The sequence below is a fragment of the Ranitomeya imitator genome, chromosome 8 (genome assembly GCF_032444005.1).
Source record: "Ranitomeya imitator isolate aRanImi1 chromosome 8, aRanImi1.pri, whole genome shotgun sequence".
Taxonomy (NCBI): domain Eukaryota; kingdom Metazoa; phylum Chordata; class Amphibia; order Anura; family Dendrobatidae; genus Ranitomeya; species Ranitomeya imitator.
In genome coordinates, this window is record NC_091289.1 from 65,977,675 (window position 1) to 66,001,533 (window position 23,859).

Here is a 23,859-nt window from a genome sequence, read left to right on the forward strand (position 1 = left end):
ATCCTGGATAGATGGCTATTGTCCAAATGAAAGACTGAGGCACTGAAACGTTTAACCAGTTTACTTTAACAAAAAAGGATTTACAACCAGTCCTGTCACCGGAGTCTGTATGGGAACTCTGAGTTACTTTGACCCTGCCGGGGTCTTCGCCTCTTATTGTACGCAATATCTGTGTGGCCCTGCTGCTGTATGTGAACTGGCTGCCGGCCCAATCTGTCCCCTCCGGGTCCTGGTTCGACGGGCAACCCGAGTCCTTTTATCGGCTTACCCCCTCTAGGAGTACCGCTGAACTCTGTGTCTGTTGCTGCGTCCGACCCTAGTGAAGCTGATATCACCTCACGTTTTTCCGGTTGCTGTATTATATGTAATGAACACAGCCACGGATCCGGTATCCGTCTTTGCGCCTGTTCTGGGTAGTGATTAATGCTACCCGATTCTCACAATGTCCTTTTTCTCTATCCCTCTTCTCCTCAGGCCGGTGATTTAGGCCTGGTAACAGTCACAGGGCTGTTAGAGATTCAACTGTATGACCTCTCACTTTCAGCTCCTTAGCCCAACTGCCAGTTCTTCTCTCAGACCAGAATGGATCAAGGGGAGTCTCTGGAGCTCCCCCTTCTGGCCGGAGGTGGTAGTGCAGTCTTGCTATTTTAGTATTTGCATTTACTGTCAGTAACTATTTTTGTGGCAAATACCCCTAGGGGTGCCACATTCCCCCTTAGTTAAGAACAGTACTCCGGGACTGTGGGACAATAACATTTTGAAATAACAATTAATATGTACAGAGTCTTAAAAATGAAAAGTTACAAAAACCACTCGAGGAAACAAAAATATAGTTCTGTACAAAGTCACTTCAAATAGCGTCCATTAATACAGTTCTATCCTTGAAGGTATTAGGAAAGGCACTGTACTTAGTGTCCAGGAATTTAGTTCCATTTTTCCAACGGAGTTATCAATATAAAGTCTAAAGAAAGTTCAAAAAGCAGTCTTTCCGGAGCTTTGATTTAGTGCCTCCGGGCTGATAAAAAGTTCAAGAATATGCAAGAAGTTCATACAGACAAGTCTCTGTAGGCACTGGGCTTAAACGTTGCAGACTGATAACAATGACTATACTACATTTTCTGTTTAACTATATACGGCATAACATATATACAATTCACATTATGAGCTTTATAGTTGGTAATCTGCATACCTGGCCGGTAATTGACCCTGGGTACTACGCTGTGATCTACGTAATAGCGGTGTCTCTTCATGTGGTGTACTACTGTCTACTGCGGATGTAGTATCTGCCCGCTCTGCTAAAGATAATTCCACGACTATGGAGTTGGCAAGTCCACCGTGAATGGGATTACTCTGACCAGGAATCTGTTCTTCCTGGCCTGGAACCTCCTGTAGTACGGGGTCAGCCTCTTCCTGTCTTGGGACTTCTGGTATTGGGTTTGGTGTTGGGTAAAAGGCCACCATGGGAACCACTACTGCACCATGGTATGTTAGTAGGGTTTTGGGAAAGTCTCCTATACAGGTGTGATACACTTCCTCTTCTTTTTCCTTTACTGGTTGAACCTGTATGGGTTGAATAACTTCTGGTTCTGGCTGGACAACGTCTGGCTTTTTCAATGCTTCCGGACATAATTTAAGATTGTCTCTTGACACTAGTACAGATGTTAAGCCTCCGTTTTTGCTAATGAGACACATTTTAGGATTATCCACTCTTGTTGGTAAAACTGTGTAGGGTACGGCTTCCCACTGATTGTCCAGTTTATTGGTTCGACGATTTCTCTTGAGCACTTGGTCACCTGGTCTTAATGGGGTCGCTAGAGCATTCTGGTTGAAAGTTCGCTCTTGTCTTTCTCTAGTTTGCTGAAGGCTTCTTTCCACACTCTCTTGCACTTGGCGATACTGCTTTTGCCGTATGATATCCCAATTGGAGTCTTGGACTTCTGCGTCTGGTTTCAGAATTCCCATTTCTAGATCGATTGGTAATTGGCCGGGTCTTGCACGCATAAGGTAAGCTGGGGTGCAATTGGTGGAACTCACCGGGACATGATTATACAGATCCACCAAGTCAGGCAATTTCTCTGGCCATTGATTCCTTTCTGCCTCAGGTAAAGTCTTTAGTAGTTCTATTACAATATGGTTCATCTTCTCGCATAAGCCGTTTGTTTGTGGATGATAGGCCGTCGTCCGGATCTTTTTGCAACCATACATATTACAGAATTCTCTGAAGATCTCTGATTCAAAGGCTGTACCTTGGTCGGTGAGAACCTGTTCCGGATATCCATGGGGTCTACAAAAGTACGTTTGGAACGCTTTGGCTGCTGTTTTTGCTGTCAGATCTTTTACGGGTACTACTACCAAGAAGCGTGAATAATGGTCCACGATGGTCAAGGCATAGACATAGCCAGACCGGCTTGGTGTCAACTTCACGTGGTCCATGGCTACAAGTTCAAGTGGTTGTTTGGTGATTATGGGCTGCAGTGGTGCTCTTTGGTTCTTTTGATCGTTTCTTCTGAGGTTGCACGGGCCACAATTTCTGCACCACTGTTCGATTGATTTTCTCATCCCGACCCAATAAAATCTTTCTCTTAGAAGTACTTCTAACTTTTTCCAACCGAAGTGACCAGCACCATTATGGTAAGCTTCGAGGACCATCTTGACATCTTCTTTAGGCACGATAATCTGCCAAACCAATTCATGTGTTTTCAGATTGGTGTACCTTCTACAGAGCTTCCCTTGATACAGGAACATTTTGCCTCTCTCTTTCCAGAGTTGATGCGTCTCTTCTGGGGCATCCTCATCGGGATATGCACTTTGCTCAGTTAACAGTTCCTTCACCAACTTCACAGCCGGATTGCTGTCTTGGGTGTCAGCCCATCTATGGTGTGCTAACGGATTTAAATTCACCTCTTGTTGTTTCTGATAGGTACTTGACTGATGATGTTTTGCCTTGGGATGATGGAAGGCTGGTAGTTCAATTTCTTCAAGCTCCCCCATTTCTTCTTCTACATCTCTCAAGTGTGGCATCCGGGATAGGGCATCGGCATTTCCATTCTTGCGACCTGCTCGATACTTGATCTTGAAGTTGTAATTAGATAACCGGGCTATCCATCGCTGTTCTAACGCACCTAATTTGGCTGTGTCCAGGTGGGTCAACGGATTGTTGTCAGTATAGACAATAAATTCTGCAGCGGCCAGATAGTGTTTGAAACATTCAGTCACAGCCCAAACTACTGCCAGTAGTTCCAATTTGAAGGAGCTGTAATTTTCTGAATTTCTTTCAGTAGGCCGGAGCTTTCTACTTGCAAAGGCGATGACTTTCTCCCGACCTTCTTGCTTTTGTGACAGCACCGCTCCTAGTCCCACATTACTGGCATCGGTGTAGAGGATGAAAGGTTGATGGTAATCTGGGTATGCCAGAACCTCTTCTCCGGTTAGTGCCTTCTTTAGTTGTTCAAAGGAGTCTTCCCTTTCGTCGTTCCACTGAAAAGGAGGGTTTCGGTTTGAAGGTTTCTTCGTCTGCCCTACCAAGGTGTCTTGCAAGGGTGCTGCCAACTTGGTAAATCCTTTTATAAATCTGCGATAGTAACCCACCAATCCCAGGAATTGTCTCACTTCTTTTGCGCTGGTAGGTCTTGGCCAATCCCTTATGGCGCTTATTTTCTCGGGATCTGGTGCTACTCCCTCTGAACTCACGATGTGTCCCAGGTACTGTACCTTTGGCTTGAGAAGGTGACATTTGGATGGCTTGACTTTCATGCCATACCTGGATAAGGCTTCGAACACTTCTGCCAGGTCTATTAAGTGTTGTTCGTAAGTCTTTGAGTAGACGATCACATCATCTAGGTACAGGAGGACGGTCTCGAAGTTCTTGTGTCCGAGGCAGCATTCCATCAGCCGCTGGAAGGTACCGGATGCGTTGCAGAGTCCGAACGGCATGCGATTAAATTCACATAGACCCATTGGTGTGGTGAATGCCGTCTTTTCCTTATCTCGCTCAGCCACAGGGACTTGCCAATACCCACTTGTTAAGTCTAAGGTGGAAAAATAATTAGCAGATTTCAAAGCAGTTAAGGACTCTTCTATCCTAGGCAAGGGGTAGGCGTCTTTATGGGTGATGTTATTAATCTTCCGGTAGTCTACGCACATTCTCATGGTTCCGTCCTTTTTTTTGACAATCACTAGAGGGGCCGCCCAGGGGCTACAGCTGTCTCTTATTACCCCGGCCTGTTTCATCTCCCTCAGCATATCTTTTGCACATTGATAGTGAGCGGGCGGTATGGGTCTATATCTTTCTTTTATTGGGGGATGGTCACTGGTGGGGATTGTGTGTTCTACCCCTTCTATCCGTCCGAAGTCCAATGGGTGTTTACTGAAGACTTGTTCATATTCCGTCACTAGCCTATACACCCCTTGTTTTTGATGGGTAGGTGTTGAATTTATGCCCACGTGTAGCTGTTGGCACCAATCCTCCATTTCTCCATCTGAGCCATTGCCTTCCACCTGACAGGTTGGTTCTAAGGGCTCAATGGTTGTGATGGCATTGTTGTCAACAGTATATAGCTTTGCCATTGTAGCATACCTTGGCAAAGTGACCTCTTCCTCTCCACAGTTCAAAAGTCGTACCGGCACTCGTCCCCGGTGTACCTCGACTATCCCTAGTGCTGTGAGTATGGTGGGCCTGCTGTCGGTGTACACTGGTTCTATTAAGGCTTGATAATCTCGTCCCTTAGTACCAATGGCTGCTCTACACCATACCAGCATTTCTGTTTTTGGTGGGATTACAATAGATGTTGGATCACTTACCCTCACACTGCCGATTTCTCCACCTGCAACTTCTACCTGTTGCGTTAACATCAATACTTTTATTTCCCTCCGGAGAACTCTCTGCTGGCAGGATTGGGCAGTTTCAGCAATTTGCTGTAAGACAGAAATGACTTCGGAAAAGCAGTTCTCTAACACATTCATTCCTATCAATACAGTTGGTTCACAGTTCCGCCGGTCAACATCAACAACAATTATACCCTGTTTCTTCAATTCTACTTTACCAATCTTTATGGTCATCTCCCTGAATCCTAGTTTCGGTACCAACTTACCATTACTGGCCCATATATCTAGTTCAACATCAGAGGGCCCTTTATCAATATCTGCATCAGCCCAGTACCTCTTATAAAGGATATACGGTATAGATGAAATCTGGGAACCTGTGTCCAGCAAAGCGTTGAGGGGCATTCCGTCCAGCACGATAGGGATAATGGGTCGTCCTCCGATGTACCTGTCGTGCCAGGGTGTTGGGCCTTGAAAGTTCATTCCTGCGAAGCGGCCCGCATTCCCAGGGGATTCCCGTTTAAATCACAATCTCGTGCAAAGTGGCCTGGCTGCTGGCAACGGCGGCAAATGGGCTGTCCATCCGGTTGGTAGCGGTCGCGGGGTCGTCCTCTCCATGTCGGGTATCTCCGGGGTCTCATCCATGGAACACCTTCTCTACGGTTTGACAACTCCATCTTGGGTCCTCTCATCTCCTGCATGGTTTTAGCCATTGAAGCAACAACATCAGTTAAAGAGTCAAGCTTTTGTTGAAGAGCCTCATTAGTACTGGGCCCCAGGGGCTTAGCAATGGCCCCGGACATAGCTGATGTCACTGGTACTCCATGTTGTTGAGGAGCCTCTGCCATGAGTTGCGCAGGATCCTGATCCCGAGGTGCCTCTGCCAGCTGGAGACGTATAACGCTCTCCTTTAATTGGGCAAATGTCAATTCAGGGTTCTTAAAAACAAGCATGCTCACATGCCCCCGGTGAGAAGGGGTGTAGAGTCCCTCAATAAATTGATCTCTTAGCAGTTTATCCGCTCCGGTGTTAAAAATGGGTTCAGCCAGTGTAAGTGATTTAAGGGCTTCCTGCAGGTTTAAGGCAAAGTCTCTCACGCCCTCATTAACTTTTTGTTTGCAATTAAAGAATCGTACTTTAGCTTTGCTGCTGGCAGTGGTTTCAAATGTAGCTTTTAATCCAGCAAATATGCGTTCAACAGTGCCTTTTAGATCAGCTGCCCATGCTGTGACTTCTCGCTTAGCATGGCCACTTAACTGCATCATCAGGAGACTAACACGCTGAACTTCACCCACAGGGAACATGTCAAAATGGGCCAGCATCTTTTCTCTGAAATCGTCAAGGGTATTAGGCTCACCTTCATACATTGGAAGCCATGGGCCACCCGGGGTATATGGCATCAGCACCGGCATGATGGGCGCCACTCCTTGCACCGCTGCGCTACCGGACTCTCTATCGACACTCTGTCTTTCAGCTGCATTAGCGTCGCCGGGTGCTGCGGCGTCTCCGTGCTGCGACATACTGTGCCCCCTTAGTTAATCCGGACCCTTCCGGTCCTCCGCTTCCGTCGGGATAGTGTAGATTCGTTCCGCTGTGCAGCAGGATCGATTTTCCCCTTGCTCTGATGTCAGAGCGCTCAGCTTGGTGCCGCCCACAATGACACGCCCCCTGCTGCTCCCACCCACCGCGCTCTGTAATGGCGGATTCTGAAGTTTTTCAGTTAGACTGGGGCTCAGGTGATGGCGTAGCTCAATTAACAGTCTCGTGCCTAACGGTTATGAAGTGATTACCTCAGGGGATGGCGGCCATCTTTACTCCATTATAACCAATGGGGAAAAGTCACTTTCAATAGTTTTCAATGGAGAATGGATTTTTCTTTAATAAAGTCAATTTTCAAGATTTTTCATCCAAGTTTTCACAGTTTTGGGCTCCAATCACGGCACACAATACCCGGTATACGGGCTGGCTAGATCCTGTTCGTGACGCCAATTGTGACGCCCAAGAGACCGGGGTACCCAGCACCGGACCAATGGGGTCTGTCTCTTGAGGGGGGTGTCACGGGTGGCTTGACCCGGTGCTGTGGCCTCAGGCAATGCACAGTGTAAAGGGTATCGTGAGGGGACAGGCACTTACTTGATCAGCAGCAGGTTCTCCCAGCGGCGATGATCCCGATCCTGGATAGATGGCTATTGTCCAAATGAAAGACTGAGGCACTGAAACGTTTAACCAGTTTACTTTAACAAAAAAGGATTTACAACCAGTCCTGTCACCGGAGTCTGTATGGGAACTCTGAGTTACTTTGACCCTGCCGGGGTCTTCGCCTCTTATTGTACGCAATATCTGTGTGGCCCTGCTGCTGTATGTGAACTGGCTGCCGGCCCAATCTGTCCCCTCCGGGTCCTGGTTCGACGGGCAACCCAAGTCCTTTTATCGGCTTACCCCCTCCAGGAGTACCGCTGAACTCTGTGTCTGTTGCTGCGTCCGACCCTAGTGAAGCTGATATCACCTCACGTTTTTCCGTTGCTGTATTATATGTAATGAACACAGCCACGGATCCGGTATCCGTCTTTGCGCCTGTTCTGGGTAGTGATTAATGCTACCCGGTTCTCACAATGTCCTTTTTCTCTATCCCTCTTCTCCTCAGGCCGGTGATTTAGGCCTGGTAACAGTCACAGGGCTGTTAGAGATTCAACTGTATGACCTCTCACTTTCAGCTCCTTAGCCCAACTGCCAGTTCTTCTCTCAGACCAGAATGGATCAAGGGGAGTCTCTGGAGCTCCCCTTCTGGCCGGAGGTGGTAGTGCAGTCTTGCTATTTTAGTATTTGCATTTACTGTCAGTAACTATTTTTGTGGCAAATACCCCTAGGGGTGCCACATATATAAGGCAGCACCTCCCATAGGCTGATCCTATAGTATATAAGGCAGCACCCCCCATAGGCAGATCCTGTAGTATATAAGGCAGCACCCCCATAGGCAGATCCTGTGGTATATTAGGCAGCACCCCCATAGGCAGATCCTGTAATATAAGGCAGCACCCCCATAGCAAGATCCTGTAGTATATAAGGCAGCACCCCCCATAGGCAGATCCTATAGTATATAAGACAGCACCCCTCATAGGCAGATCTTGTATTATATAAGGCAGCACCCCCATAGGCAGATCATATAGTATATATGGCAGCACCCCCCATAGGCAGATCCTATAGTATATAAGGCAGCACCCCCATAGGCAGATCCTATAGTATATAAGGCAGCACCCCCCATAGGCAGATACTGTAGTATAATGCAGCACCCCCCATAGCCAGATCCTGTAGTATATAAGGCAGCACCCCCCATAGGCAGATCCTATAGTATATAAGACAGCACCCCCCATAGGCAGATCTTGTATTATATAAGGCAGCATCCCCCATAGGCAGATCCTATAGTATATAAAGCAGCACCCCCATAGGCAGATCCTATAGTATATAGGGTAGCACCCCCCATAGGCAGATCCTATAGTATATAAGGCAGCACCCCCATAGGCAGATACTGTAGTATATAAGGCAGCACCACCCATAGGCAGATCCTATAGTATTTAAGGCAGCACCCCCCGATAGGCAGATCCTGTAGTGTATTAGGCAGCGCCCCACATAGGCAGATCCTGTAGTTTAAGGCATAAAAAAACACAATAAAAAAATGACTCACCTCTTTTCCTCCTTGTTCCAGCGATGTGCCCTGCTTTCACTGTTTTCCTGACAGCGGGTGCTGGGTGGTGACATCATCGCACCCACTGTCAGTGTCAGCATCTGCAATGTCAGATTCTGACAGGGGATGATGGGGGAAGGAGCGCAGCGCTCCTTCCCTCATCAACCCGGTGAGCTGTATCAGCTAGATGCTGATACAGCTCACCATGCGATGACAGGTGGGGGGCTCACTGCTGGCACCAGGCCCCCCCGCCTGCTCAGGCGCCCCATAGCTGCAGATCTGGGAGATTGATTCTCCCTGCTCTGCCGCAGAATGTAACTGTATCAGCGCGCTCCGGGTGGGTTCCCTCAGAGACATGTTAAGCATGTCGAGGTAAGGAGACTTAAAGCCGACATGATCCTCTGGGAAATATGCAAATTGTCTCTTCAGAGAGGAAGAGGACTAGAACTCTAGTGCCACCTATTGGAAGTAGCAATCCTAACAGTCAATGTCACCCTTTAACGAGCCTTGTCACATGACTTAGGATAGAGCCTCTTATCCTAAGTCATGTGACAAGGCTCTTTAAAGGGTCGACTTTAATTGTTAGGATTGCTACTTAGGTGGCACTAGAGTTCTAGTCCTCTTCCTCTCTGAAGAGACAATTTGTAACAAAGATGGCATTTGTGAGGATGGCCACTTACTAAAGAATATAGGACAAATGGACGTAGAGTTGAGACTTTTTTTGCAGCACGGAGCACTGGTTTTGTTGTGTTTTATTAGATATTTTCTTGCTTGTTTTATTGTTGATTTTTGTAATGAATGGAAATGGAGGCACAGATGTAGAAGTTCACATTCGTATTTATTAAGGTTTGATGTGGAACCACTAGACCACAGTCTGGGGGGCTCCGAAGGGGGCGTTACTGCGTGAGCATCAGACACCCGTAGTAAGTCCCCTCGAACAGGGACAGAATGGAATGCCTGGAGAACAAGGGTGCTACCTTCAGTTAGACCCCATACTCGTGGTGGCTGTCCCAGCGGAACAGACGGGCCAGCAAGGTTAGCGGGTATTGCAGTGTTGACTGGAGGATACCAGGTGCAGAAGCTAGTGCCGGTGGTACTGGCGTGGTCCGGAAGTGAGGCTGGCGGACTGGCAGGACTAGACAGGTCCAGAGTAGATACTGCGGATGCAGTCCAGATTAACCGGGTAACTGGTAGCAGAGGATCTGTGGAAACAGACAGAATAAGCGGAGATACTTCAGAAACAGAAGCGCAGAATAACAGGAACCGGATGTTAGCAACAGTAGACACTTGTTGCTCCGGCGACCTCCCTGAGGTGGAAGGGCTAGAAATAATAGACAAACACACGCCATTGGTTAGAGGCAACATTTGAATAATGCACACTGTCTCTTTAAGAGACCGGGAGGAGGCACACATGGGACCTAAGAACCCTGCCAGTGAACCTGCTGGCTGCAGGCTAGGAAGCAGGAGAGGAAGGAGAGGTGGGGGCTGTGTCTGGACAGAGACCCCCTGGAGGTACAGTAAACAGACCGGGTGGAACAATGTTCTTGCTCATCAGTTCATCCCCAGGAATCAATGTTTAAATTCATAAAGGTACATGTAAAGCAATCACCCTATCAATCCATTGTTCTACCAGCCTAGGCCCATTGTCTGGATGCAGATAGTAGACCCAAAGGAGCTGTGACCACAGGGGGTCTCACATGCAAGCAAGAAAAATGTTTAAGGGGGAGGGAAAAATAGAGACACAGGGTTGAATCAGGCAGTTGTTGGAGGGACGTCGAAGGGAGATGTTCAAAGCTGGGATAGATGGATGGATGGATGATCTATGGAGTTTTGGAGAATGATTATTGGCTGGAGGGGTATCCATGAGCTACGGTCGAGATATCCATCATCTGGAGGAACATATGCTGTGACTGCACACTATACCGGCTGGAGATACGAAATCTGGAGGCCAACCATAAGTTGGGAGACAGTGGGTATTGCCTGGTATGGGTCCAGTTGAACTACCGATCTCAGATTGGGAACTTGTGGACTGAGGACATTGTATTTTGGCCATCTACCTGAATTCGTTGTACAACCATGGATGTATGGAATAAATATAGTTGCATCGTTAACCTGCCTAGGTGATTTTATAACCCACAACCTCAGATCCTCAAAGCATTTATCCCCCTGCTGCTCCCAGTTTGACTCCACCCCCTAACATTGTCCCTGGAGGATGGACATCCTTTGTATTTGGGAATCAGGACCCAGATTGAGTAGAGATCTGCAGTGTATGTGCTGTCCTCTGTTAGCACATAGAAAATTACAGACCTCCTGCTCCTAAGACTTGATTATATATTTTATTATCGTCCCACAAGCCATTTGCATAGTGTGACTTCACCCTGACCAGTGCCCCAAGTGCTACACCCCAAGTCTTGGCCATGCCCAAAATGAACATCCTGCCTGCACTGGATGGGTCTATCGCCCCTTAAGGGCCTGCCCTGCCCTCCCGCTCCTCACCTGACAGAACCCAAATGGATGCAGCAGTTATACCTGTTATACATAAGTCTTTCATTGACAGCCAAGACTCACTAGGACAATTACTCAGTCCAGGTGGTCAGTTCACCTAAACCCCTGTTGCTTGCCAGCAGCACTAGCTCAGATTGCTACCACAAGACCTCACACCCCAATCTAGAAGACCAGATACCATAGAGCCCCAAGAGGGTGCGGTGCGTCCCTGGAATCCTAGTGAAATGCTGGCCATGAGTAGAATGCCAGACCCTGAAATGTTTCCCATGCCATTTGCTAGAGAAGTAGAGAAAAAATTAAGAGCTTTTCTCCTGTTATTGGTGAGATTTAGAGAATCTGGTGTCAACAAAGGCAGTGGATACCTTCATGCCCCATTTTGTGGCAGAGGCAATAGGGGTCCCACCCGCAGATGATACTTCACTAGATAGAGGGATACATACATGCTAGCCACCTTAGGGAGAGACCCAAGTTGGGCTAAATGTAGCGGAACGAAAGAGACCGAAAAGCCCTCTACTTAAAGGAAATACATAGTGGATGCTTTCCTGAAACGGAAAGTACTTGCAAGCAGCATAATACAAAGAATAGCAGGTTTACCCAGAATCCTTTGCAGTAGGCGGAGCTATGCAAATCATCTCTTTCCACCCCAGTAGATAGAGGGAAGCATTTGTGAGAAAACTCACCCAGTGGAGCAGGCACAACGTCTCAGAACATCCCACTTTATATGCTGATGACACATTGATCAGAGCCTGTTTGCGGCGCAGTCATACAGATGACAGCATGGTAAACAACGGATGTTTGGGCCCCCATTCATGTGAATGAGGACTAATTTCGGATTTGGTTACCGTTTTTATGTTCGGCAGAACCCACCGCACCCATACATCCACGGGTTTGCCCATTACTACTCTTTACTTACATTTATGTATATCTGTAATGTTTAATTTGTAATACAAAAGATTTAGTGTGTTCTAATTTAAAATAAATATAATTGTCAGAAATTAGGACAAATATTCAAAAAATAAAATGATTTCTGCTAGCACATGTGCACATTTACATGTTTACAGCTCCTGCATGTACAGTATCCACAAAATTCCCTATCATAAGAAGATGTTGGAGAAAGTTTAGTACCAATATTATCACACCAGAATGATCATCAATGATGATACTATTCTCTAAAAACATTTAAGGCTAAGTTCACACTAGGCCATTTTGCTGCATTTTTTATGCATTTTTTCAGCTGCGTTTTGCAGTACCAGCAAAGCCTATGAGATTTCAGAAATCTCATGCACACAGCTTGTTTTTTTTTTTTTGTCATCAGGATTTTGTGCTTTGCGTGATTTTTTGCACCACGGAGCATGTCACTTCTTTCAGCGTTTTTTCAGTGTTTTTCACCCGTTGAAATGAATGGGTAGTGAAAAAAATGCACCATGTATCAGGTCTTGCTATGTGTTTTGTGCGAAAACCTGATTCTATAGAATAGGGCTATTTTTCAAGACTAAACTTTATCGGCATGCACAAGAGACAAATCTAGCATGCCAAAACTGCAACAAACACATAAAAAATGCAGCAAAAAAGCCAGAAAAAGCAAGGAAACATGCTTATTTTTTGCAGCTTCTTGCCTGCCAAGAGATCAGGTGTGCTGCAGAAAAAAACGCTTAATAAACTCCTAGTGTGAACTTACTCTAAATTTTATCCTGTTATAAATCAAGTTGGTCGATATGTGAAAAGGTTAAAAATTATACTTCTTAATTTGATAATGAACATTTTATATATTAGGTATAGTATTGGCCCAATATGGGAGATCATGGAAAGAACAAAGAAGGTTTACCATTAGCACACTGAGAAATTTTGGCATGGGCAAGAAATCCCTGGAGGAGAGAGTGACAGAAGAAGCTCAGGCCCTTTGTTCTGCATTTAAATCTCAAAAAGGTGAGTTACAGAAGTTTGTAATAAAAGTGTAATATGTTTATATTACCTGTTACTAGTGTTGAGCATTCCGATACCGCAAGTATCGGGTATCGGCCGATACTTGCGGTATCGGAATTCCGATACCGAGTTCCGATACTTTTGTGGTATCGGGAATCGGTATCGGATCCATATTAATGTGTAAAATAAAGAATTAAAATAAAAAATATTGACATACTCACCTCTCCGGAGGCCCCTGGACATCACCGCTGGTAAACGGCAGCCTTCTGTGCTTAAAATGCGCGCGTTTAGGGACTTCCATGACGTCACGGCTTCTGATTGGTCGCATGCCGCTCATGTGACCGCCACGCGACCAATCAGAAGCCGCGACGTCATTCTCAGGTCCTAAATTCCTAGAATGAGGAGTTTAGGGCCTGAGAATGACGTCGCGGCTTGTGATTGGTCGCGTGGCGGTCACATGAGCGGCACGCGACCAATCAGAAGCCGTGACGTCATGGAAGTCCCTAAACGCGCGCATTTTAAGCACAGAAGGCTGCCGGTTACCAGCGGTGATGTCCAGGGGCCTCCGGAGAGGTAAGTATATCAATATTTTTTATTTTAATTCTTTATTTTACACATTAATATGGATCCCAGGGCCTGAAGGAGAGTTTCCTCTCCTTCAGACCCTGGGAACCATCAGGATACCTTCCGATACTTGGTGTCCCATTGACTTGTAATGGCATCGGGTATCGGTATCGGCGATATCCGATACTTTTCGGGTATCGGCCGATACTATCCGATACCGATACTTTCAAGTATCGGACGGTATCACTCAACACTACCTGTTACTTAAATTTAAAATATCTACAACTGACATGTGCAAATATGTGAACATTATTCCTGCTAACTGGTGATTTTTTTTAACCCTAGAACGCATGACTAGGGTTGAGCGAAACAGATCGGCACTTTTCAAAAGTCGCTGACTTTTAGCAAAGTCGGGTTTTGTGAAACCCGACCCGATCCCACTCTGGGATCGGGTCGGCGGTCGGCGATCTCTACTTAAAAGTCGGGTTTTGTTTTATATATATATATATATATATATGTCTTCAGACACATATATATATATGATATTAACTTTAGCGCGATATAGCAGAAAAGCCGGTAATTCAATTACCAGCTTTTCATTTCTCCTGCCAAAACCCGACATGATTTGAGACATGGTTTACATACAGTAAACCATGTCATATCCCCCTTTATTTTGCATATTCCACACTACTAATGTTAGTAGTGTGTATGTGCAAAATTTCAGCGCTCTAGCTCTTAAATTTAAGGGTTAAATCGCAGAAAAAATTGGCGTGGGCTCCCGCGCAATTTTCTCCGCCAGAGTAGTAAAGCCAGTGACTGAGGGCAAATATTAACCCCTTCATGACCTTGGGATTTTTCGTTTTTCCGTGTTCGTTTTTCACTCCCCTCCTTCCCAGAGCCATAACTTTTTTATTTTTCCGTGAATTTGGCCATGTGAGGGCTTATTTTTTGCGGGATGAGTTGTACTTTTGAACGACATCATTGGTTTTAGCATGTCGTGTTTTCCTTGAAAACGGGAAAAAAATTCCAAGTGCGGTGAAATTGCAAAAAAAGTGCAATCCCACACTTGTTTTTTGTTTGGCTTCTTTGCTAGGTTCACTAAATGCTAAAACTGACCTGACATTATGATTCTCCAAGTCAGTACGAGTTCATAGACACCTAACATGACTAGGTTATTTTTTATCTAAGTGGTGAAAAAAAATTCCAAACTTTGCTAAAAAAAAAAAAAAAAAAAAAAAAAAAATTGCGCCATTTTCCGATACTCGTAGCGTCTCCATTTTTCGTGATCTGGGGTCAGTTGAGGGTTTATTTTTTGCGTGCCGAGATGACGTTTTTAATGATAGCATTTTGGTGCAGATACGTTCTTTTGATCGCCCGTTATTGCATTTTAATGCAATGTCGCGGCGACCTAAAAAACGTAATTCTGGCGTTTCGAATTTTTTTCTCGCTACGCCGTTTAGCGCTCAGGTTAATGCTTTTTTTTATTTGATAGATCGGGCGATTCTGAGCGCAGCGATACCAAATATGTGTAGATTTGATTTTTTTTTATTGATTTATTTTGATTGGGGCGAAATGGGGGTGATTTAAACTTTTATATTTTTTTTATTTTTTTCACATTTTTTTAAACTTTTTTTTTTACTTTTGCCATGCTTCAATAGCCTCCATGGGAGGCTAGAAGCAGGCACAACTCGATCGGCTCTGCTACATAGCAGCGACCTGCTGATCGCTGCTATGTAGCAGAAATGGAGGTGTGCTGTGAGCGCCGACCACAGGGTGGCGCTCACAGTCACTGGTGATCAGTAACCATAGAGGTCTCAAGGACCTCTATGGTTACAATGGAGATGCATCGCCGACCCCCGATCATGTGACGGGGGTCGGCGATGACGTCATTTCCGGCCGCCCGGCCGGATGCGGTAGTTAAATGCCGCTGTCTGCGATTGACAGCGGCATTTAACTAGTTAATAGGTGCGGGCAGATCGCGATTCTGCCCGCGCCTATTACGGGCACATGTCAGCTGTTCAAAACAGCTGACATGTCCCGGCTTTGATGCGGGCTCACCGCGGAGCCCTGCATCAAAGCAGGGGATCTGACCTCGGACGTACTATCCCGTCCGAGGTCAGATAGGGGTTAATAGCCTGGAGAGGGTCCACGGTTATTGCCCCCCCCCCCCCCCCCGGCTAAAAACACCTGCCCCCAGCCACCCCAGAAAAGGCACATCTGTAAGAAGCGCCTATTCTGGCACTTGGCCACTCTCTTCCCATTCCCGTGTAGCGGTGGGATATGGGGTAATGAAGGGTTAATGCCACCTTGCTATTGTAAGGTGACATTAAGCCAGATTAATAATGGAGAGTCTATGGGGTTTTTTTTTTACATTTCCTTCAGGGCGATATAGCAGAAAAGCCAAGTCCAATATATGCATAAAGTTCCTCTTTTAAGATATTTTTCCAGGACTTATTTTTTGCAGAAGCGATACATCTTCATTCTAGGTTTGAACATAATAGGACCTCTTCTGCAATATTGTCAGAAAAATAAGTACAGAATACATCTTTAGGGGTAAAGTAACTGGGACTTCCCACAGCTCCTTGAGCCTGTCTCACAATATTGTGTTGGAGTACGTCCGACTAATGTAGGATTACTGTCCCAAAAAACATTCGTTTTGGATCTTCTGCTTATCACTTCTTGAGGATCGACTAGATTCACTTCTTCATCATCAGAAGAATCACTGGATGAGGATGTTTGATTAGTTGGTGGCAGATATTCTTCATCAGACAAAGATAGTTCACTTTCATCATCGCTTTGAAACATAATCGCTTCAATCTCTTGGTCAGTCAGACACTTGGAGGAAGAGTGTGCCGTTGGTGACTAGATGTTAACAAACTAAAAGAAAAAACAATGAACAGAATCAGGGTTGTCCACTCTTTGCTTGTGTGTGACACACTGTAAGTGTAATAGTCCAGTCAAAATACAGTTTGACCCGGAACAAATTCCAAGAAAGCGTTTTATGATTTTTTTTATTACTATTATATGTGGGGAACAACATATTAAAAGTTTTCCAAAAATTGATCACCACAAAGGTCCTAACTATGACGTCATAAAACGATGACAGCCATCGCAATAAAAATAACGAATATTTCCCTATTTCAAAGCTGTAGCTTTAGGTTAGAGAAGAGTTTACATTTTGTATACTATATATTTTCATATAACAATTTTTATACAAAGTTTTATACTAACTACATGGACAGGCGAGGTCATGATGTCATCAATGACGTCATGACATATATGTACATTTCTAGAAATTATACGATTAATGCACAGTGCATTTTAAGACCTACTTCATCACTGAATAAGCGTGTCAGGTCAATAGTCATTATTTTCATCATCAGACACTGCTTCCTCACTCATATTGTCACAATGCCCTTCTTGACATGGTCCGCATACCCGTGAACAGGTGAGTCTGTGTCTTTTGCAAGTGCACCGAAGTGTACTACAACCACGAGAACAATTGCAGTGAATTATTTCCAGAAGTGTTTCTGGCGCGGGTGAAATATCCATCATCACTGGAACTAGACTGTTGTTCTGCAATTCCCATCCCCATTCAGTAGTGTCCATGGCCTCACCATTGTCCATCCAAAGCATCACTTGGAGGTAACTCCGAAGGGCATGATACTTCGTTGCAGAGGGGGTCGGTGGCAGTCGTTCAGGTGTAACAAAGATTTTGGCTGAACCAACTTTTTTGCAGACAGTAGAATACCTCATTGCAGACAGATTGTCTCCAGGTTTGCCCCCAAACAATGCCACCATTGCTTTATACCCAGCGTCTTCAATCTCAGCTCTGTTTTTGTTAGGTGTGGAAAAGATTTTAGCACAGCTATTTAAGACCGAGTCTCCCTTCAAAACCTTGTGTAGACCAAGTTTTTTCCCGAATTCAAAAACCGCGGAAGTGGTATCGCAACCCGTGAATGCATGAAGGAACAGAAGACTGCTGCAGACATGGTTTCCCAGGAACTTCTTCATAACCTTAATGTCGTATACTGTTGCAGGACTCCCTTTATCCGAGTAGATATAACGCTTGTTGCCATCGCTGTTTGACGCGTGATGAAGTAACAACACCAAAAGATCTGTATCTTCGCCAATGAGACTAGTACTTTTGTTGGATGACACTGACACTGCTGCCTTAACAATCTCCACATCTGCATCTCCCTCTGATTGTATTACGTGGCAACCTCTGTCATTCATGTGCTGTGAAATGAGATTGATAAGAAACTGTTTGTTCTCCACATTCGAAAGGAAGACCTCCTTTTTCCCGACAAATTTAATTCCTTCAGCAATGTTCACTTTGTTACTCGTTCGATTTTTGCGCCGTCGCTGATGGGTAATGTCCTTAGTGTTTGGTCCTCCAATGTAACCATCAAATACTATCGTAGCCTTACCATAGTGCTTTAGTGTGAAAAATGCATAGTCTTCAGCGATTGAACAATATGTCTTTCCTTCTGACCACTTCAGTCGATGGAGAAGAGAACCTCCATCAAGAACATAATGTTCCACTTCTGGTACATCCTTGAGTACTGTGTCATCTGAACTCTGTTCTTTTATAGCAGCCATCAGTTGTGCTTTGTTTGGTTTGCGTAAGAGATGTTTTGCCTCAAAGAGGGATGGTGGGTATGGTGAAAGTTCATAGGCCATCACCTCATCAAGGGAAAGATCAGCAGTTTGAGATACCACAAAAAACCTTTGGAACAAAAGAGCGGGGTCTATTGTTTTGTCCTTAGCAACGTCAATAGCCTCACTGGATGCCAGGGTCTTGGCTTTCATTGACCTCTTGTACTTAACTGAAAACAGTGATTGACCCTCCATTGTTGCCACTATTTCTCTGCCAATAGTGAACAGGTTATGGTTATGGACATTCACATCCTTATTTGCATTGACACCGGTAATAATGTTGCGGAGAGACACTTCATCAGAGAAAGGTGAAAAGGTCTTGAGTTTATCTGCAATTTTCTCCAGGTCTTCACGATCTCTTCTCGTCCTTGACGTTCTTGCCTCCTTGTGTTGTTCACTCGTGGCAAAGCTCTGGCGAGTGAAACCCTGCATTGCATCACTGTAGGAAGAGGACACTGGCACAGACAGAGTCCACAAGGCCCTCTGATGTTCAGACATTCCACTTCCTCTGGTGAGTCCTCCTGCAGTTTTTAGGGAGCGCATCAAAGCTTGCTCGATGACTAGGTCGCAACCCAGGCCTGCCCAGTACTGATCAGTCCGCCTTACAACATGCAAGCCATTCATAAATCTATGGAAGACTGATGGCATATCATCTTCCAGAGTGGTCATAGACTGGAGGTAAAGGTAGGCGGCCTTCACATAGTTCCCATGCCCAGCAGCTGCAAGAATGGGCAAACATTCGGCTACAGCATGAAGGTGCATCAGCCAGGATCCTGTACGATCGGCCTCGATAAGCTCCCTTGCAATTCCAACCATCTGTTGTTAATTCAGCCATAGTTTACTAGTGCGAGAGTGAGCGGATAATCTGTTTCTTTTGGTGGACAAGAGATGGACAATTTCACTAAGGCAGGTAGAAGTGATGACCGAATTCAAGTCACTCTCCCCTGTCAGTGTCCGAGCATACAACTGCTCAAGTTCATGCAACAGGTCTGCAAAACTGGGATGGTCGCAAAGTACTTTGTCTGCAACTTGCTGAGTAAGACACTGATCAAGGAGGAGATGGCCACGAACTGCACGCTGAACTGCCTTTCCAGTCATAATGTGTTGCACAGCATTGTCACCGTAAATTGTTCCCAAGATCTCTTTGATTCCACTCCCATCCATCAACGTTCCTATGGCACCCATAAGATTCATCAATGTGTTGAAGCCCCCGAGCATCAGGACAACATCTCGAACCGGGCTGTCTTCAGGCACCTCGTGCTTGATTTCTGACGCTGTCCAGTAGAGTGGCTGATCGAATGTAACAACTGCAGCGGATCGGTGTTTATCAGCAAGGTTGGACAGATACTCAAGAGTAGAGAAGATGCATGACTTGTCTCCGGAATACATGTCAATGATGGGCAGGAAGATTACCGAAGATGACCCCGGATGATCACAGTCTTTATGTAGCATGTGCATCATTCCATTCCAGCTCGGTGCAGGCTGTTTAAAGCATAAAGACATCTCCCACAATTCATCAACACGATGGTCAATGGCGTCGAGAAATGGCAAGGGCTTGAATTTTATGTTTCGGCGAGTGTGTTTTGCAAAACGGTATTCCCTTACATCAACTCTGCTTTGTTCAACTATCTCCAAGTCCACAGTCTTCAGTCTGAGAACAGTGCGACTGACCTTCCTTCCTGGAGTCACAGTAGCTACCATCCCCATGCCGTGGAAAGTCCCCTTCCCATCTAACATGATGACATTATGATCGACGTTGTCCGCAGCGAACAGCAGTGCCGTATCCAGTCTGTCTATGGTACCACCGAGTACATCCTGGCCAACAGAAGCGGCAGCGTTTTCCTCGAATCGCTGAACTTCCGAATATGATGAACAATATCCCATGGCTGAGAGACTGTCTACAAGAAATCGAGACCTGAAATGATGATGGAGCTGGACTGCTAACCCAAGCTGCAATGGAGCTACTACAGCCCTGGGACGTACAGCCTGAACAACTGATTGTCCAATGCTTGCGACCTTCCTGTGAATGTCCTTTCCAATGAAGAGGGTTTCAAGCAAGCAAAGCAAACTCAGGGGGAGATAATCTAAGGCAGACTGACATTCAAGCGAAAAAGTCTTCGGATATTCATTGGTTGAAGGTGGGATCTTAGACTTGATATCGCTCTTGATTAGTTTGGCCGCAGTCTCTATGATGGCTCTCTTCTGGGCTTCTTCATCCGTTTCCTCACTACGGAAATAGTACCTCAGGATTATTCTGGTCTTTTCACGGAACGTTACAATGTTAGGCAACCCTTCACACTCTGCTATGAATAGCGAATCGCCATACCTCTCCTCCAGCCTATACCTCAGCCATTTATAACTATAGGCAGCACTCTTTCCTTCTACAAGATACTCCGTCATTTTCTTTGCAAGATCTGTGACAGTCAGTTGCTCTTCATCATTGTCCTCGAGAAAGGCACACATTCTCAAGAACGCTTGCTCTTGGTCCATGTTCATCAGCCTCCCTACCTTCCGCGGTTTCTTTGTATTAGATCCACCACCATGACGCATAGGAATTCCATAATTTGTCCGAAAGTTAATGTCACATGAACGATGATACAGACAGTCTGCAGCATGTAATTCCTTCCCAAATTACGCGATTCTCCCTTGAATGGTGATTGCCCAGTCATCATTACGCTGTTTGCAATGTGACATGATGGACTTTACAAATCCATCCGTTTTAACAAAGCTATAGTCATCGAAATCACTACTACATATTGTCTTCACTAGAGTTGAGCGACCTTGACCTTTTTAGAGTCGAGCCGAGTTTCGCGAAACCCGACTATCTCAAAAGTCGGGTCGAGTGAAATCGGCCGATTATGACGTAAAGTCGGGATCGACCGAAACACGAAACCCAATGCAAGTCAATGGGGCAGCATAGTCGGCAGTGAGTGGGGGCCAGGAAAACACCTAGAGTGCCCATTTTAATGTCAAAACCATCCATTCTTCTTAATGAAGCTTGTCAAGCGTAATTTACCTTATAATAATTGGAAGGCATTTGAAATTGGGGGTCATTTGGCTAAAGTTGTGGTGGGTAGGGCTGGTTCAAGTAATTAGTGGGCCCAGGAAATCTGGACCACGTCACGGCAGTGGAGCAGGGAGAGGTAAGTATTTCAACTTTGCAAGTGCTGTGAACCTGAGCAAGCAGGGGGGGCCCACTCGTTGGCATTGGCACTGGCACAGGGCCCCTCAAAGTACAGCGGTGTGTTTGCATGGCGGGGGCGCCTCCCACCGGCAGCAACACTTTTGCGTACTATGAGAGGCCCTGTGCCAGTGACGTCGCCAACTAGTATTCCTCCCCCCACCTGATGAAGGAACCTGCACTTTCATCTGCACCTTCCTCTTTGTCCCCGTGTAAGGTGGTATGGTATGCGGGAAGAGCAACCTGACTTTCAGCAGGGTCACAATGTTGTTGTGTAGCGTGCACGGGGAATGTTGCGTTATGGGTCAATGTACCAGCAGACTCATCTATCACTGGCTGGGCAATGGGCAGGATGAGGAGGAAACACAGATATAGGCCCAAATAATAAAGTGGGCTAAATGCAGTTCAAAATTGGTAACACAGGAATAACCAGGGGGCATTGCAGTGGAGGACAACTGGAATGAGAGGCTGACACAGAGAGTAGGCCCAAATCAGTAAGTAGTCGAAATGCAGTTCAAAATTGGCAACCGTAGTAAACAGGCGGCACAGCTTTGTTCAGTGGAGGAGAACAGCAAGGAGTGGCAGACACCGATAGTAGGCCCCAACCCAACTAGTAGGCCAAATGCAGTCTAACATTAACAACTACTTAACGAGCGCCTGAAAACGGAATTTCAGGACAGGAAACCAGGAGAACAGCAAGGAGCGGCAGACACTGTTAGTAGGCCCCAAACCAACTAGTACGCCAAATGCAGTTGTTCCATTTAACCACAATTTAATGAGAGCCTGAAGATAGAAGCTCAGGAAAGGCAACCTGGAGAACACCTTGGAGTGGAACACACCATCTCTCTCCACCCCATACCCATTTTGTAGGCCTAATGCTGTGTAGTTTTCTACAACTACTAAACGAGAGTCGGAAGACCGAAGCAATGGCAAGGCAACCTGGGGAACACCTTGGAGTGTAACACACCATCTCTCTCCACCCGATACCCATTTTGTAGGCCTAATGCAGTGTAGTTTTCTACAACTACTAAACGAGAGTCGGAAGATCGAAGCAATGGCGAGGAAACCTGGAGAACACCTTGGAGTGTAACACACCATCTCTCTCCACCCCATACCCATTTTGTAGGCCTAATGCTGTGTAGTTTTCTACAACTACTAAACGAGAGTCGGAAGACCGAAGCAATGGCAAGGCAACCTGGGGAACACCTTGGAGTGTAACACACCATCTCTCCCCACCCGATACCCATTTTGTAGGCCTAATGCAGTGTAGTTTTCTACAACTACTAAACGAGAGTCGGAAGACCGAAGCAATGGCAAGGCAACCTGGGGAACACCTTGGAGTGTAACACACCATCTCTCTCCACCCGATACCCATTTTGTAGGCCTAATGCAGTGTAGTTTTCTACAACTACTAAACGAGAGTCGGAAGATCGAAGCAATGGCGAGGAAACCTGGAGAACACCTTGGAGTGTAACACACCATCTCTCTCCACCCCATACCCATTTTGTAGGCCTAATGCTGTGTAGTTTTCTACAACTACTAAACAAGAGTCGGAAGACCGAAGCAATGGCAAGGCAACCTGGGGAACACCTTGGAGTGTAACACACCATCTCTCTCCACCCGATACCCATTTTGTAGGCCTAATGCAGTGTAGTTTTCTACAACTACTAAACGAGAGTCGGAAGATCGAAGCAATGGCGAGGAAACCTGGAGAACACCTTGGAGTGTAACACACCATCTCTCTCCACCCCATACCCATTTTGTAGGCCTAATGCTGTGTAGTTTTCTACAACTACTAAACGAGAGTCGGAAGACCGAAGCAATGGTAAGGCAACCTGGGGAACACCTTGGAGTGTAACACACCATCTCTCTCCACCCGATACCCATTTTGTAGGCCTAATGCAGTGTAGTTTTCTACAACTACTAAACGAGAGTCGGAAGATCGAAGCAATGGCGACGAAACCTGGAGAACACCTTGGAGTGTAACACACCATCTCTCTCCACCCCATACCCATTTTGTAGGCCTAATGCTGTGTAGTTTTCTACAACTACTAAACGAGAGTCGGAAGACCGAAGCAATGGCAAGGCATCCTGGGGAACACCTTGGAGTGTAACACACCATCTCTCTCCACCCCATACCCATTTTGTAGGCCTAATGCAGTGTAGTTTTCTACAACTACTAAACGAGAGTCGGAAGATCGAAGCAATGGCGACGAAACCTGGAGAACACCTTGGAGTGTAACACACCATCTCTCTCCACCCCATACCCATTTTGTAGGCCTAATGCTGTGTAGTTTTCTACAACTACTAAACGAGAGTCGGAAGACCGAAGCAATGGCAAGGCATCCTGGGGAACACCTTGGAGTGTAACACACCATCTCTCTCCACCCCATACCCATTTTGTAGGCCTAATGCAGTGTAGTTTTCTACAACTACTAAACGAGAGTCGGAAGACCGAAGCAATGGCAAGGCAACCTGGGGAACACCTTGGAGTGTAACACACCATCTCTCTCCACCCGATACC

General features: G+C 45.9%; 1 protein-coding gene across 4 annotated transcripts in view; it reads left to right on the top strand.

Moving 5' to 3' along the window:
* LOC138647787 (cytochrome P450 2D15-like) overlaps positions 1 to 23,859 on the top strand; it is a 338,963-nt gene that overhangs the window by 73,538 nt on the left and 241,566 nt on the right. For all 4 annotated transcript variants that reach the window (XM_069737046.1, XM_069737048.1, XM_069737045.1 and 1 more), the window contains exon 3: positions 12,782 to 12,934. In XM_069737046.1, the coding sequence (XP_069593147.1) occupies positions 12,782 to 12,934 (153 nt within the window). The remainder of the gene's footprint in view (positions 1 to 12,781; positions 12,935 to 23,859) is intronic.